At 40.8% G+C, this 17,750-nt stretch overlaps 1 protein-coding gene across 1 annotated transcript in view; it reads left to right on the top strand.

Moving 5' to 3' along the window:
* LOC109040905 (atrial natriuretic peptide-converting enzyme) overlaps positions 1 to 17,750 on the top strand; it is a 183,229-nt gene that overhangs the window by 53,174 nt on the left and 112,305 nt on the right. The window contains 1 exon segment of the mRNA XM_072303708.1: positions 16,036 to 16,231. Within this exon segment, the coding sequence (XP_072159809.1) occupies positions 16,036 to 16,231 (196 nt within the window).

The raw sequence follows: 17,750 nt of genomic DNA, 5'->3' as shown, positions 1-17,750 counted from the left end.
AAAGTGGAAGGAAGAGGAGATATTGCATAGTAATTGCATGTGACTAGAATGAGAGCACATTATTCAGTAAGATTGACTTAATCGATTCCGATTGTTACCTCAATTAATGGATGCTGAATTTAAAAATATTTTCTTGAAAATCTCCAAAAAAGTTTTTATTTAGAAAGTGAATCTGTTCCAAACGTGGAATTATTAGTTTAATTCCTAGGCAAGTATGATTGCATGAAACAAATTTGTGCGAAAGAATCATATTTTAAAAGAAGTGAAAAATTATTTAATGTATGCCAATTTAGGGAATAAGGGCGATAACGGATGCAACCCGCCAGGTAGTAGGGTGGCCCACAAAAAATGAATTTCGGAAATTTATAGCCGTATAACCCCCTAAACCGGTTACAGCATGTTCAAAAACACGGAAAATGAAATTTAGGGTCAATCGGACAAAAGTAACCCGACGCGCAGATGCCATTTATCACCACAAAAATACCGACTTGTTACTGTTTTTCAGTAATTTTTCGCTCCCAAAAAATAAAGTCGGAGGGGTCTGCAAATTAAATAGAGGGCAAAATTAGTTCATAAACTACACCCTAGTGAAGTTTTGGACCCCCCCCCCCCATGCTTTTGACCCGACGCGAAAATTTCACGCATGAAAAAAGCGAATTTTTGACTGTTTTTGATGATTTTTCTCTCTCGATAAATTCACGTTACAGATGCCTAAATTGTAATCAGAGTGTGAAATTAGTAGCTAAGATGCTTCCAATGCTCCCCTTCTGATAATTTTGACACGCTGCGACGTTACCATTTTTCTGAGCAAAATCGTGAATTTCGACTTATTTCAATATCGTCTCTCTATACCTAAAAAAAAAAAAAAAAAAACTCAGGAGCCATCGAAAAAGTGCGCTAAACCACGGTGATTATACCATGAGTATCTTTTTTGAAAATTTGGATCCTGTAAAATGTTTTAGTCGGCGTGAAGTTACCACTTGGCAAACAGTGGTTGACGGTAATAGTCAAGTTTCATACGTAAATGCGCCTTCAATTACATTGGATACTGTGCAATACTTTCGTGGTGGAATAGTTGCATTGGCACCTACAAACCTAACAGGGATACTTCACTCATCGCGCAATGCATGCAGTATCCCTGTTAGGTTTGTAGGCGCCAACGCAACTATTCCGCCACGAAAGTATTGCACGGTATCAAATGTAATTGTAGGCGCATTAACATATGAAACCTGACTGTTACCATCAACCACTGTTTGCCAAGTGTTAACTTCACGCCGACTAAAACATTTTACAGGGTCCAAATTTTCAAAAAAGATACTCATGGTATAATCACCGTGTTTTAGCACTTTTAGCGCACTTTTTCGATGGCTCCTGAGTTTTTTTTTTTTTTTTTTAGGTATAGAGAGACGATATTGAAATAAGTCGAAATTCACGATTTTGCTCAGAAAAATGGTAACGTCGCAGCGTGTCAAAATTATCAGGAGGGGAGCATTGGGAGCATCTAAGCTACTAATTTTACGCTCTGATTACAATTTAGGCATCTGTAACGTGAATTTATCGAGAGAGAAAAATCATCAAAAACAGTCAAAAATTCGCTTTTTTCATGCGTGAAATTTTCGCGTCGGGTCAAAAGCATGGGGGGGGGGGGTCCAAAACTTCACTAGGGTGTAGTTTATGAACTAATTTTGCCCTCTATTTAATTTGCAGACCCCTCCGACTTTATTTTTTGGGAGCGAAAAATTACTGAAAAACAGTAACAAGTCGGTATTTTTGTGGGGATAAATGGCAACTGCGCGTCGGGTTACTTTTGTCCGATTGACCCCAAATTTCATTTTCCGTGTTTTTGAACATGCTGTATCCGATTTAGGGGGTTATACGGCTATAAATTTCCGAAATTCATTTTTTGTGGGCCACCCTAGCAAGGAGGTTAGGGCAGTCTAAGTATCCAGCTGTATTATCAGCTTTTCTGAAATATTCCTGTTTTCTTGCGGCTAAAAATGTCATTTTTCAATCCTGCGGATTATTGGCACATTATTGAGTTCATTGGGTGAAACTGTGCTTCTGAAAAGCAAAAATTCACTCTTCTGCGTGCTACTCGTAGCCTAGCCGTTTTCCTTCACAGATATTGCCACCACACTCTCACACTGTCACTCACGTGACCAACAATGTTAAGTAGGAGTTAGACAAGCCCATTCCATGACAGTCTTTACTAAAAAAGTGAGCAAAATCCATTCCAATTTACTTCCATCAAGGACCGTCTCAACAAACGGTACGAACAGAAGGGCAACTTTTTCGATCCACCGATAAAAGCTAAGAAGGACGAGAAGTAGTGAGTAGCGGTGACTGCGAATCATCAAAACAAACGTCGGGGCGTCGTCACTCACGGTGGCTGCGCGGAATAATTGGTGCTGATTGTCGATTGAGGCCCTAATTGGTGTCATCGACGCCCACGGGGCGAAGACGCCACCGATTTGTCGCCGCCGACAGAAGACTGCAACACCATCCTCACGTGAGCCACGGAAAGCATGGAATCGTATAGATGACGAGGCTCATCTCAAAAAGTAGTTAATGCTTTTTTCTCTCAACGAAAGGATGAGTTGATTGAGCGCTGTCAGGGTAATATAAGCGGCGCCAGTGGCTACAGAACGATGGCCCCATCGTGACGCCAGATGAGCCGACTTTATAAGCAATCAACCTGACAAACGTTCACGTGAGGTGCTGTCTTTATGATTTTATAATTTTAAAAGCATTAATTTTTTTTGCAAGATTCTTCTTGTTTTAATGTAGGTGAGGAAAAGTTTGTCTGTCACTCATCCTTTTCTCTTCTCGACGAGGCTCTTGTTGCATCAGCACAAGGGAACTGTGATTTTAGAATTCTAAGAGACTTCTTTTGTTTTAAAAATCAGTAAAAACTGGTTGTCTCAACCATACCTCTACCTGGTGCTACACTTTTGACTTACATTGGAGACTCAAGAAAATAATAAAAAAAAAAATTAATCATATAGGATAAGGACTATACTTGAGTGACATTTTGCAATAAGGAACTATTATCTCTGGCTCATCCATAAAAGCACCTATTTGCACAGGAAATCTAATAGCACAAATGTTGTTTTTAAAAGGATCAAGTAAGACTATAGTTCCTTATTGCAGGATGTAGTCAAACTGTCAGTATTTAGTAGTTATGTAATTAATTTAATTATACTTGCAATGATTTAAACTCAAAAAAGAAATCTCGTATTTAAGCTCACCGTATATAAAAAAGTATGTCTTTGTTAATAATTTGACAAATTGTAAGTATTTTTCAAGCAAAAAGAAAAAAAAACTACGAACTGGCATCAAAAGCAACCAGGAATGTATAGTTGAAGTTATCATACTTTTTTCTATGATCCGGGGCCTGTCCCAATTTTAAGTTTTTCAGTATAACTCCCTTTCCCGTGTGCAATTGGACGTACCTATTTTTGCCAAACGGAACCATGTGCATTGAGACATGAGCCCTGACACTCATAAAAATACATGCATAACAGGGCTCACGTCATAATGCACATAGTTCCGTTTGGCAGAAATACGTCCAATTGAAAATAGCCGTTTGAGCATTTCAACAAGGGCAATGGTCTTCTCTGCACCCATGAACATCATACAGTGGACTCTCGATAATTCAAAATTGAAGGGAATCGGCTTTTTCTTCGAATTAGCGAGGTTTCGAAATAAAGAGAGTTCGAAGTAAAGAGATTCATGTAGGGAAATTTCGAATTAGAGAGGTTCGAATGTAGAGAGGCAAATGGACGGATTTACGTCAAAAGGAACCAAAAATATCATCGTTGGCCCGTTCGGTGAAGTTACAGTGAACGACAACGGAAGCCGCATTATCGACGTTTGCGAGCAGAGGGAATTAAAAGTATTGAACGGGTTCTACCAACACAAGGATATTCACAAATATACTTGGGTCCAACCTACCCGCGGCTTAAGATCCATCATTGACTACGTGCTCGTTAAACAGGTAACAAACCTGAAGATCCAGCAGGTGAGGGTATGTAGAGGACTCTCCTGCGGTAGTGACCACTATTTCCTCAGAGCGGATGTAGCCTTTCCCGCTCGTGTGTCGCAGAACGATCAAGGCGACAATCAACAACCGGAGCGACAACGCGTACATCAAGTTCAGTACAACATCGATAGCCTAAAGCACCCGAGTGTCAAGGCTCTGTACGCAAAGCGCCTGGATGAAAAGTTAGGAGATGCATGCGATGGCAGTACGGAAGAGCGGTATGAATTCATTAAGAATTGCGTTCACTCGGCGGCAGCGGAGGCCCTGGGGGTTTCTGATCAAAAAAATGATAACAGAAAACCGTACTGGTGGGATGCGGAGGTAGAGGAGGAAATAAATGTGAAAAGGAATAGGTATCATCAGTTTCTCTCTTCCCAAAAGTTGGATGATAAAATCATGTACAGACAGGCTCAAGCAAGAGTCCGTCGGGTAATCACTCGGAAGAAAAATGAGGCTTGGGAAGAAAGCTGCATGAAGATAAATACCTACCTTGGAGGCCGGAAAAGTACGGAAGGCTGGAAAGTGATCAAAGGGTTGCGACGGAATAAAATGCGCGACATCATATCTCCGATACCAATTGACAAGATGGAGGACTATTTTAAAGATTTATTAACGGAGAGGCGACCCGAGTTTCAAGGCGGAGTCATAAGCACTAAAGAAGATTCCAACGTGGAGATCCAGCTCCAAGATGTAGTGAAGGCTGTGAGGGAGTTGAAAACTCGCAGAGCTCCTGGACCTGGGGGTATACCGGCGGAGTTGATAAAATGTGGTACCGGTAAACTATTTGAACATCTGAGGAAACTTATGCAAGACTGTTTGCATGGTTCCGAAATACCAAAGGATTGGAAGGAATCTTGGATTACTCCCAGTCATAAGAAAGGTAGTAAGCAAGATTGCGACAACTACAGAGGTATATCGGTCACAGGAACCTTGAGCAAGGTCTACGGTAAAATTCTCAAGGCAAAGGTCGAAGAGGTTTGGAGCGGCCAGGAAGCCGAAGAACAGGCTGGTTTTAGAGCCGGTAGGTCTACCGTCGACCATTTGTTCACCATTACCCAGGTCATCGAGAAGAAAAGGGCGGTCAGCCAGGAGCTGCACTTGGTGTTTGTGGATCTTCAGAAAGCTTATGACAGCGTGCCGTTAGTGAAGCTTTGGGAAGCCTTGGAAAAAAGGGGTTTTAGCAAAGGACTTGTGGGGGCAATTAAATCATTTTATAACGGGACGATAGCAAAAATTAAATGTCGTGGAGAGTTGTCCGGAGGTTTTTTCGTCACAAAAGGGCTAAAACAAGGCTGTTGTTTGTCACCAACACTATTTAAGGTATACCTAGAGCACGTTTTAGAGGAATGGAAAAAGAAGGTTGCAGGAATGGGCGTTCCACTCCTCGATGGGCAGACCCTTTATACTCTATGCTTTGCCGATGACCAGATCGTTGTAGCTCAAGATGAGGAAGATGCAGATTACATGGACCAAAAATATCAATTTATTTCTTCACGGAGGTAAAAATTACACTAAGTTATTATTAAGTATTAATTATTTATATTAAATTTTAAAATTATTAATTATATGTTTACATTTTGACAATCCTATCAGCTATTTCAGATACCCAGGTACATAAACAGTTGACTTCGAATTGTAGAGGGAATGTACCGTCCCATTTCGAATTATAGAGGGAGGACCATATTTACTTCCCACACTTCGAATTACAGAGAGAATTTTCGTCGCAATTTCGAATTATAGAGGGCCGCGCCAGCTTAAAAATTTCGAAATAACGAGGGGAGACAAATACATTGATTTTCTTCGAATTATCGAGAGATTTTCAAGGGAAACGGACTTTCCTTCGAATAAACGAGGTTTTCGAATTATCGAGGTTCGAATTATCGAGAGTCCACTGTATTCTACAAGTTCAGTCCACCCACTGCAAGGTCCGACCAAATTCAAAAGAGACCTGGACGCAACTGGCCTTAGAAAATCCAGAATGAAAAAAGGGGCCGGTCTGTCACACCTAGCAAAAAATCGCGTATCGACATAGCCTTTCCGACCGGACTTACGCGGTTATCGCCCAAACGATGACGTGACGTGATGTGACGAAGGCGGGCGCGGAGACGTGAGACGTGTTTGGGGACTTAAACACGAAAGACGATTGTTCAACCCGGTTCAGCAGCTAATCCTCATCGCACGCATGCGCCTGCCCTCTCGGTACCGTAAATCTCCGGCTCAGGATTCAGCATCGGGTACGTTGCCGATTTTAGCATTTGAAAGGGTGGAAATGAGGGAGCTTTTGCCTGATTTGGCAACCCTGAATGGGAAGTCAGGAACTCGTCCGTCATGAAGTCGGTTCGGGCTCCACGCGACCGGAACTTTGCTGACCCAGTTGGGATTACGGGCATTTCGACGCGGTTACAAGGAGTAGTCGAGGTATTTTATCTGGGCAGAAAATGACATTATCTCACCTTGTGATTCTTATCAGGATGTGTACAATGGCCAGTGAAGTCTAAAAGAGGAAGGGGTGAAATTGGATTACCATCCCTTCAGCTCCTCCGCTCAAGGAAGAAAGCTTTTGAGCTGAGCATTTTTTTGACAAAATTATCTTTTTGGAAAATTAAATTTTGGGAGGTATGGAGCTATCAAAGTTTCCTACTCACACTGCCTATGATTATCTGATACCGGATAAATCCACGAACTTATGAGTAAGCAATTATTTCGGGATACGCATGTGGCTGGAGTGAAACTTTTTGAGTAACATGGAAAAATAAAAACATGGTAGTTAAAAGTCTGTATTTTTATATTTTGGTTATAAAAATTCACTATCATAACAAAGCAATACCGAGTATTATTTTTTTAATTTGGCAAGTTTTAAAAGCAATCTATTAATTTATTTCTGTGAAATAAGCTGAAGGAAGTTTCTCAGAGGACATGACATTCCTACTAAGAACCTGCATTCGTGCATACGGATATTATACTACATCAAGCTTCACTCTTGACTGGAACTCCGTTTATATTACTTCAACCCCAGGTTCACCGTAGATTCACACTACCCTAAAGCTGGGACACGGAATGAAAGGGTTCATTCACAAAGACTATGCAGCTTAGTTGAAGTGCATAATTTCATTGAATATCTTCCTGAATACTTTTTGTCAACCAATTATTTTTAATACAGGCGATTACACTGCATTCCTTTCAATGAAAAAGAAATGAGAAAATGAAAGTTATAAAACCTTTCACTTGAGCTTACCACCCGTTGTTAAATTAACCGAGACGCTCTTAAATGTCCAGAATACGCCATGTGTTCGCTCGCTGAGCTGTAATTAAAATTTTATTCGCCGCGTCGCCAAGACTCGAAAATCCAGGCGCGGCTCATTTTTTCGTTTCCCTCGCAAAAGAACGTAATTACATCACAATGTTGCCTTCTTCCTCGCAGATTGCATTTTTACCAGGAAAATTTTCAGAATTTATAACTGGAAATGTCCCCAATGTTTCCTCTGCTTTAATGCAAAAATCTAAAAAGATTTGGACAAGCAAAGATATATTTCGTCGTCTCCCGGTCGAAGAAACGTAACTTCACTCCAAGGTTGCTAAATTGACTCAAACAATTAATTTATTATACATATAAAATGTACCCGTGCAATTTTTATCTAAAATTTGCCGATTTTTGCATGGGATCTGAGGAAAAATCTGTGAAATTCTTAGTTAATAATGCCTGATATTTTCCTGGTTAATATGCAATTTGCAAAGGGATTGTCGACAACATTAATATGGAGTTAGGTTCTTTCGTGAGCAAAACTGCGATTCGTGTAAAATATTGGATTTTTTGAGTCGATTTTGCAACCACGGAATGGTGTTACGTTCTTTCGCCCGGGAATTGACGATCTGAAGAGCATGTTTTGGCCTACACATACCGGCGTCTCAAGAAACACGAATTCTGCGATCTTGATCTCACGCCTCACAGCCGCGTTCCACAAAATTCGGGAAGGAACTCGATTCTGCAGCTATTTCTTTTGCTTTCACGAGTTTAAGCGACTGCTGACCGAGAAATTTTAGTGCTTGCTCTACGCAGTCAGTTATTTCAGTCACGTTTCGGCCCATAAAAAAGAGCCACCCAAACAGAGGCGAAAGAACACGGGATGATGGTGGAATAAACGAATACCTTCCGCACGCGTCTGAGAAGAGAAAGGTAGCGGGAGTGACGGGAATATACAGTTTCTGTGGGAATAAGAATTAAGAGCAGGTCAGCGGGCCGATTATTGAAATTGATAGACAAAGCTATAGACAAGGAAGAAAAAAGGGATATGAAGGGCCCTATTGGTAGAAGCGGATAGTTGCAATGGACAGAGGAGGTACGTAATAGACTAACTAACACCAACTCACGAGGGACCCTATGGTTAGTCCATAATTTTCTCCCTAACCAATAGGAACTCTTCATATCCGTTTTGTCTTCTTTGTCTATCGCTTTGTCTATCAATTTCAATACTTGGCCCGCAGCATGGCAAGTAAAAGTTTTGTGAAAAAAGCAAAATTAACGGTTAATAACCATGCAGGGCTACTTTTATTCATCTTATAGTTTAGCTACAGTGAGTTGTTATTACAACTATACATATTTGCTCGACTTACTTTGGCTTACGAGTATATAGAGCACTGGAAAAAAAAACACATTGGATCTAGAGTCCAGACTCTTGAAAACATTGAGGAGAAAAAGGACTTTTGATTCAATCAGATTTAAGCTTAAATTAAAAGGAAATCCGCTCAAATTAAGAGGCTTGGTTCTTGATTTAAGCTTAAATCTGATTGAATCACGAGCATTTTTTCTTGTCGATGTTTTTAAGAGTCTGGACTCTAGATCCAATGCGGTTTTTTTTCCAGTGAGGACGTTCTCCAAACTACGAGGAGCTCGTCTTTGTAGGGTTTTTCGTGGGCAATCATCTAACCGAGCCTCTAGAACTTGATCTGAACGAAGAAAGGGAATTCTCAGGCGAATATTTTTGCCGGAATTCTGATCGCAGGGCGGTGGTGACTCAGGAATTCGAGCGGCCGGCCGGACCCAGCGCGACCGTGGCCTCCATAATTACCGGTGACTGTTGACTGTTGGACGATGACTCGTTGACAACGGATGCGACTCGAAAAGTCTCACGCGGTTACAAAATTGAATGCAAAAATCTTCCATTTTAGACATAGAGCAGTCACGAAATTTCACATCCAACAATTACAGTAAAATTTGGACGTCGCAAGGATCAATTCATTTTCCTACACAAAATTGCAAATAAAAAACGAAAAGTCAGGATTTTTGCCAGACTAGAAGCGTTGTAAAGCTACTGGTAGTTTAATAGTTTTACTTCGAAACTTTAATTTCAATTGTTTTGGGGGGATTGGCAAGAATCTCTTTTAAATTTTCAAGAAGCTTCCCCTGATCATTTGTACCGACAATCAATCTCGGAATTGACTTCATAGTTCATTTTGATGCGTGAGTTTAAGAGAAAAAAAATAAAACAAACTATTTTGAGCACTTCTATACAAATTTAATGGTCTTTATTTACATTTTGTCATTTTAGCGTCAAAATTACTGTTTAGAATCCAAACGAATTCTTATACTCTTGCGCGTTTTTCCAGAAATACCTAACTTAGGTAATTTTAATGAATCACGTTAGTTATCAAATATTTACATACATGATGACGTAAGACGTGACTAACAACATCACGTTCTCGATTTGCAACGTTTTAGGTTATCTATGAAATTTTACTTTGTAGGCGAATGTCTGATCATCGTAACTGCACACTGAAAAAAAAAAAAAAAAAAAAAAAAAAAAAAAAAAAAAAAAAAAAAAAAAAAACACATTAGATCTAAAGTCCAGACTCTTGAAAACATTGACAAGAAAAAATACTCTTGATTCAATCAGATTTTTGCATGAATCAAAACAAAATCCGCTTAAATTAATAGGCTTGGTTCTTGTTTTAAGCTAGATTCTGATTGAATCAAGAGTACTTTTTCTTGTCGATGTTTTTAAGAGTCTGGACTCTAGATCCAATGTGTTTTTTTTCCAGTGCCAGGACTGATGCAAGAAAGTGATATCCATTTACTTTTCCGGTCACATTCCCTGAAAGTCGGCACAGAATTGTCAAAAACCATTCTTCGGAAAAAGAACAGCTTAATCGAGATACTTTTTTTCGTTGATTTAAGTTATTTTCAACGTTCATCTAAATATAACCTAATTTTATAACATCAGAAGTCCAATACTCAGCTGCCAAAGTGTCATTTAATAAACATCCAATTTGGCAACACTGCTCAAGTGGCGGAGTCCCCCCGAGAAATGGTGATCTCATTAGCCGCCGCTCTTATGCACACACCCGTTCCGCATCCACAGTCCACCTTCCGTTGAGCCAAAGGATCGATTGAAACGGATGCCAAAACGGCACTTATCACACCCTCTATGTAGAAACGCCGAACTGTATAAGACGTTGATTTCATCACCATTCTGGCAACAACGCCAAGTATGATCTTGTCAGATAGTGGATCGGAATTCGGCACCTTTTTATCCAAGTTAAAGCGCAATTCGAGAGGTTCTCACGTGAATTTAGCGCCCTCGTAAAGCAATGTTGTAGTTTTGAGATATATTTGAACATTTATTTGCCTGGAGCAGCGAGAGAAATGAAGGGACTACATATCCTTGATTTCCAAATGTAAGAACGTAACAACATTTCCACGTTGCGAAGATTCCTCTTGCAAGTTTTACTCTTACCTAGAGACCGTTGAGTACTTTTAAGTGAAACTTTTGCCGACCTCGCTGCGGATCACAAGCAAAATCATCAAAATTTCGGACGCAGAGTGCGCACACAGATTGGTGCAAGGAATTACATTGTTTTGGTCAATTTGCGACCGAGCGATGAAGTTGCGTTCTTTCATCTGGGGAAAGGCGATAACGACATTGAGAGTTTTAAAAAAGGTACTCATGCGGAACACAACTGAGAAATACTGCTAAAATTATAGCCATGCATATTTTACATGGGAATGAAGAATACCCGTATGGGGGACTGTTGTCACAGGTTTAGCAATCCTGCGGACCCCAGCTGGTAGCCCCTGCCTCAAAGGGGGCAGTGGAGATGGTCACCGGCCTCTGGGCGTATGAACCACCTGCTAGAAGGGCAGACAGGGCTCTGAGCTGAAGTGAAAGCAACCTGTCTAGGAGAGGCAACTCCGAAATCAAACCCTGGTCCTCCAGGTTGGGGGTTGAGTCATCGGGCTAACTCCCCGGTACTTGTAAAAAGTTTTACTGTTAAACGACCTAACAATACAAGCCTCGGTACCACTAGAACTAAACGGACACGTCGACAAAAATTGAGAAAACGGACAATGGTATTTGGGACGTGGAATGTCCAAGGCATTTCAAATAAGTTACCGGAAGTGATATCGGAGATTCAGAAACTTGGAGTGGATGTCGCTGTTCTTACTGAGACCAAGAAAAAAGGGCACGGGTCAGAGAATTACGGTGACTATGATCTATTCTACAGCGGCGTAGCCAAAGATCAGCGTGCTCAGCAAGGAGTAGCAATACTTTTGCGGAGAAGCCTACGTAAGTTCGTGGGCACTTGGGAGGCCGTCAACCAGCGCATTATCAAAATGAACCTTAACCTGTACGGACATAAGATCACGCTGCTCGGAGTATACGGTGTAAATGATGATGCCACTGTCGCATGCAAGGACCAATTCTTCGAAGATCTGAATGATGAAATACTGAACGTTGGTGCTGGCAGGGAAGCCATTCTTATGGGTGATTTGAACAGCAGAACGGGACGACGAGTAAACTGTAAAGTTGTTGGACCGTTTGGGGAGGATGCTGTTAATGATAACGGTGATCGGCTCATCTCAATTTGTTCTCAAACTGAGATGAAAATTTTGAATGGCTTTTTTCAACACAAAGACATCCATAAGTATACCTGGGTCCAGCCAACGCGAGGATTGAAATCCATCATCGATTATGTAATTGTAAAGCACACTACTAAGTTGAAATTGCAGCAAGTTAGAGTGTGCAGGGGACTCTCTTGCGGCAGTGATCATCATTTCCTCCGAGCAGATATAGCGTTTCCCGTTAAAGGGATTAAAGATAAAGAGCCAATGCCTGAGCAACAGCAGAGTCAGGGAACGCAAAATCATGAAGTATGGTATAACATCGAAAGTTTGGAGCACCCTAGTGTCAAGGCTCTGTATCGGAAACGCTTAGATGAGAAGCTGGGGGATGGACTCTCGGGTACCACGGAAGAGCAGTATCAGTTCATCAAAGATTGTATCCACTCTGCAGCGAAAGAAGCCCTAGGTGTTCACAAAACCAGTAATAAATACCAGCATCCTTACTGGTGGGATGAAGAAATTGAAGACGAGATAAATCTTAAGAGGCAAAAACACCTTATATTTCTGTCGTCTAAAAAGACTGAAGATAAAGTTGCTTACAGGAAAGCTCAGTCTAAAGTTAGGAGCCTCATAACACGGAAGAAGAATGAAGCTTGGGAAAGCAACTGTTCTAGAATTAACACCTACCTAGGGGGGAGAAAAAGTGCTGAGAGCTGGAAGTTAATTAAAGGTTTACGTAGAGACATGAAGCGCGACATCGTTTCTCCGATATCACTTAAAAAACTGGAGGATCATTTTAAAGATCTTTTGACGGAAAGGCGCCCAGAGTTTCGAGACAACAGCACGGACAACGGAAGAATGAACAACTTGGAGATCCACACTTGTGACATAATTAAAGCGGTTAAAGAGCTAATTAATGACAAAGCACCGGGTCCTGGTGGGATTCCTGTCGAGTTGGTCAAGTACGGGACTGCCAAGCTCTTTGAGTGCCTCAGAAAACTGATGCAACAATGCATCAGGGGTGACGAGGTACCAAGGGAGTGGAAGGAGTCTTGGATCAAGGCCATCTACAAAAAGAAGGGAAGGAAGGACGACTGTAACAACTACCGGGGGCTCTCAGTGACCGGGACAATAAGCAAAGTGTACGGGAAGATACTGAAAGCGAAGATCGAGGACGAATGGCAGGATCACGAAGCAGAGGAGCAGGCTGGTTTTAGAGCTGGCAGGTCTACGATAGATCACCTCTTTGTTATTGTCCAGGTCATTGAGAAGAAAATGGCCGTAGCTCAGGAACTGCATTTAATTTTTGTGGATCTCCAGAAGGCGTATGACAGCGTGCCGTTGGTGAAACTTTGGGAGGCCTTGGAAAAATCGAATTTTAACGGGGGGTTGATTGACGCTGTTAAGCGATTTTATAAAGGGAGTTTTACCAAAGTTAAGTGCCATGGGGGGTTGTCAGCGGGATTTTATGTGACTAAGGGTTTAAAACAGGGATGTTGTTTGTCGCCAACATTATTTAAAATTTATCTCGAGTGCGTGCTAAAAGAATGGAAAAAGAAATGCTCTGGTATGGGTGTCCCCTTGGGTGATCTCGAAACTCTGTTTACTCTGTGCTTTGCTGATGACCAGGTGGTGGTTGCTCAAGATCAAGATGACGCGGAATACATGATGCGCAAGCTAGTAGAAGAGTATCGGAAGTGGGGTCTGGAAGTCAGCATATCCAAATCTGAGAAGATGACTTTTGGCGGTGATCAGCAAAGCATTGAGTTGGAGGATGGGCAGCAGATCAAAGGCTGCGAGCACTTTAAGTACTTGGGAGTGCGGTTGACCCAGGATGGAAGGACGGATCAAGCTATCAGGGAAAGGAACACCTTAGCAAGGAAGGCTATAGCGATTTTAAATGGAATCCTCTGGGATCAGCGGATTTCCAAAGATAACAAGAGGAGGATATACAACGCTGTAGTCAAAAGTATATTAACATACGGATGTGAAGTTTGGCAGCTGAAGAAACGGACACAGGATATGCTAAGAGCAACGGAGATGGATTTCTGGAGAAGGTCAGCAGGAATTTCTAGGAGAGATCGGGTCCGTAATGATAGAGTGCGTCAGATAATGGAAGTCGAAAATGACATCGTGTTCGACGTCATGACCAAACAACTTGTTTGGTATGGTCATGTCAATAGGATGACGGAAGAGAGGCTGCCAAAAAAGATGCTTGATTGGGTTCCTCCTGGGAGGAGACGTAGGGGACGCCCAGTGAGAGGTTGGCGACAGGGGGTGTTAAATGAGATAAGAGATTGTCAACTCCCTGATGACCTGTGGGAAGACCGAGCTTTGTGGCGATTAGGCGTCGCACAGCGCCAAAGAGCGCTATAAAAGCGACTCATATATATATATGAAGAATACTCGGAAAGAGTAAAGCGGGTACTCAATGGTCCAAGTAAGTTAATAAACTAGAAAAAGTCAATACATTTTTTAATTTTTCAAACATATGTCGATGATATTTGATAACATCATCAAAACTTATAGATTCAATAAACTCACAAGGTTTTCCAATCCCTTTACAGATGTGATCCACTTCCATAGCTCTGGAAACGCAAGGTTAGCAAAGTAGACTACACGTTCTTTTTAAGTTTTTAAATTTAAATTGCGTACAGTTTTTTGGGCACACTGGCTAAAACATTCTAAAACACACTAACTATCATTGAGTAATAAAAAACACGGCTTCGGAGACTTAAACGCAAGGTTAGAAAAGTAAACTACACATTCAATGTCTGGATCCGCCTATGCACCATACATCCATTTTAAGAACGAACGTTGAATTAATTGATAAAATGGACATATTAATGCCAAAAGGAACAACAAATCCTATGCACATAGTTCGTTTTAGCATATATACGTCCAAATGACGAAACTGATGGAATGTTTGATATCATCGGTAACATTATAAAAATCGCTTTGCGGTGGATTTGAAACGACGACGTCCGCAATCTACGATAATTTGCCGACAAAGTTATCAGATATAAGGTTGCGGAGTGAAAGGCCCGCAAACGTAAAAGTAACTGTTTCAGACCCCCGCATTGATGAATGTTAGATCTAATATGTCCATTAGCCTTATCCTATCGTAGCACAGTCAACAAAAGCAAGTCCTTCAGGACAAAATTACGTATTTTTTAATACGAAATTCATTGCATGCTAAATTTGGACGACCCTCTGAGATTCGTTGTTTGGCAATTGGGATGGAATTAAAAATCTCTAAGGGCCAATAAATTGTACAGCTTTCTTTATGGACAAATTTTGTCGTTACGCGGTCAAAAGAACGTAAGTCCATTCCAAGGTTGAAAAATTGACTCAAACAGTTCAATGTTTCACAAGAATGTACCTGCGCAATTTTTATTAAAAATTTGTCCGATTTTTACTCGAGTTGAGAGGGAAAATCTGTAAAATTTTCAATTTTGAAATTCTTAAAATTCTCCTGATTAAAGTGCAATTTCCGCGGCAAAATTTGGCAACATTGAAGCAAAGTTTCGTTCTCTCGCGAGAGAGACGACGATTTTTGGCTAGCGATAGATACTTTTTACTCTCTGTGTGCGGTTTTAGGTAAGATGATGTTTTGTCGCGATAACCGATCAGCCTTTCCCTGAGCAATCAGGAGGCAATGTTCATGCCGATCAACACACAGCAATTATCGAGAAAACTTCTAATGACCGTGGTGAAATAGCTACCGTTTGTTCCTGATCCCTTTAATTGCTCTCAGCTGGACGTTGTTGATGGTTTATCGACGCGTAATTAACTGATTGTCGGAAGCGATAGAATTAGCCGGCAATTGCCTTCTCTGCTGCTCAAGACTTTGCCCGGTGCCTAATTGTCGCAGTAACTACTTTTTTCGCGAATGAGATTGTTTTTTCTATAATTTTATTCGTTTCGTAAAACAGTGAACCACCATAAGCTGATTTTCAGTTACCAAACGAAAATAATGGTGTTCAAGTGGCAATCCAATTGAATATAAAAAAATTTCAAGTGGAACAGTCTTCTGTGTTGCTTTTTGACTGCGAATTTTTTTCTAATTTTTTAGTGTTTTGGAACACTTTTTTTTCAATTTTTCTTCGGAAGCTTTTCATTCACATTCTTCATACTTTGACATTTCTTGTTACAGATATCAGGCAAATCAATGAATGGATGCAAGGCGTATGGTGTTGGCGGACGTTCGGAAACTCCAAGCTCAGTTCTCTCCTCTGACAGTGACATCCGCTTCACACGAAAAATGAGCAAACATTACCGCTGCTACTGCTGCTCAGTAGCTACTCTCCTAATATCAATCCTAGTCGCCTCTCTTGTGTTCTACTTCGCCTGTAAGTACCCTTTGCAATTTGAATTTTCTTTGAATCCACAAGTCGCTTGGACCAAGTTTGTCAGAAAGGAAGCAACCCAAATTTTTTTTATAAAATTGAGTTAAAACATGTTTTTGAGTTTTGCTAGCCATATATTTTATCTTACCAAAAACTGGAAAACCAAAAAATTTTTTGTGAAAAGAGGAGTTAAAGTTTATTTTATACGAGCCTTGAGCATATGCAGGCTGAATATAACTTCAAACCTCTTTTTCTCACTTTTGGGTTTGGTTCCTTTTTGATGAACTCGTTTCAATTTCTGGTATCTGGTAAATCTTTTTCTACATGAGATTTTCAGGAGAAAATGTGGACCGTTTTAAGCAGAAAGGAACCAAGCTACATCAGCCATTGCCAAATTCAATCGGGCAATTCAATTTTTTACATGAAAACTACTGTGCAAATTTTTGTGCAAATTCTAGTGAATTTTCTGCACAGTACGAGGCAAATTCCTCAAAATTTTCAGAGGGATCCGCACAAACGTCCTCATGTAAAAAATTAAATCACATACATAAAGCCATATTCACAGCTCAGCCTCGCGCTCTGCGACGCCCAATCTCAATTGCTGTCTATCCTCCCGGAGATCATCAGGAAATTAAAAATTTTAAAAAATTAAATTAAATAAATTAAATTATTAGTCAAATTAAAAATCAAATAGCCCAGTTAAATTTTGTAATACCTGATGTGGCTTGGTTCCTTTCTGACAAAACGCGGTCCATATGTACACTGAAAAAAACAACTGGTAGAATTTACCATTCCTTTACGCTGTATTTACACAGCGTGAATTCAAAGTCGATTCTGCCAGAGGGCAGAGGGATTCTGCGACTCGTACCTGTACCAGTATATGGTAACTCTTACCTTTTTTCTGGCAGAACTGACTCTGAATTTTTAACAAAACAATCGAAATTTTCTTAAAAAACAGTAAAAGCTGTGTTAAAACTTTTAAAATTGTTTAGAAAAACTCGCACTTTCACTAATTAGTTATATCATAAAATGTTTAAAAGTATTGACTCTGAATTGACGCTTTGTGAAATACAGCGAGACGTAATGGTAAATTCTACCAATCCTTTTTTTCAGTGTAATGCATTTTTCTGATTCAGATCCTGTCTATAGTGGCTCATTTAACGGATTCAACCTCAGATTGCCAGAACTTAGGGTAACATGTACAATTCAAATTACTGTCGAAATAAAAGCTCGCGTCCGTCCGTCCGTTTGTACCGTAACTCTTCCCTATCTTCTATTTCCGCGTCATAAAATCCGATCCGGTCGCCATCGAGCGTTGGCAAAGCCGAGGACTAACCACCGTTACTCCCCGGTTCCTCCTCGATCGGATCTGCTTACGATTTCACCCTCGGTCCGATTCCGCATTCTGTCACGGAGTGTGATGCGTCTGATGAGTGATGGAACCGTCCGCCCTCCCCCCCCCCCCCTCCTGACGATTGCGGTTGACTTAGGCCGGCTTTGCATTGCTGCGAGCGAAAACCGC

Source organism: Bemisia tabaci, chromosome 8 (genome assembly GCF_918797505.1).
Source record: "Bemisia tabaci chromosome 8, PGI_BMITA_v3".
NCBI lineage: Eukaryota > Metazoa > Arthropoda > Insecta > Hemiptera > Aleyrodidae > Bemisia > Bemisia tabaci.
The sequence above is the reverse complement of the archived record's forward strand: the minus strand, read 5'-3'. Positions and strand labels throughout refer to the sequence as shown.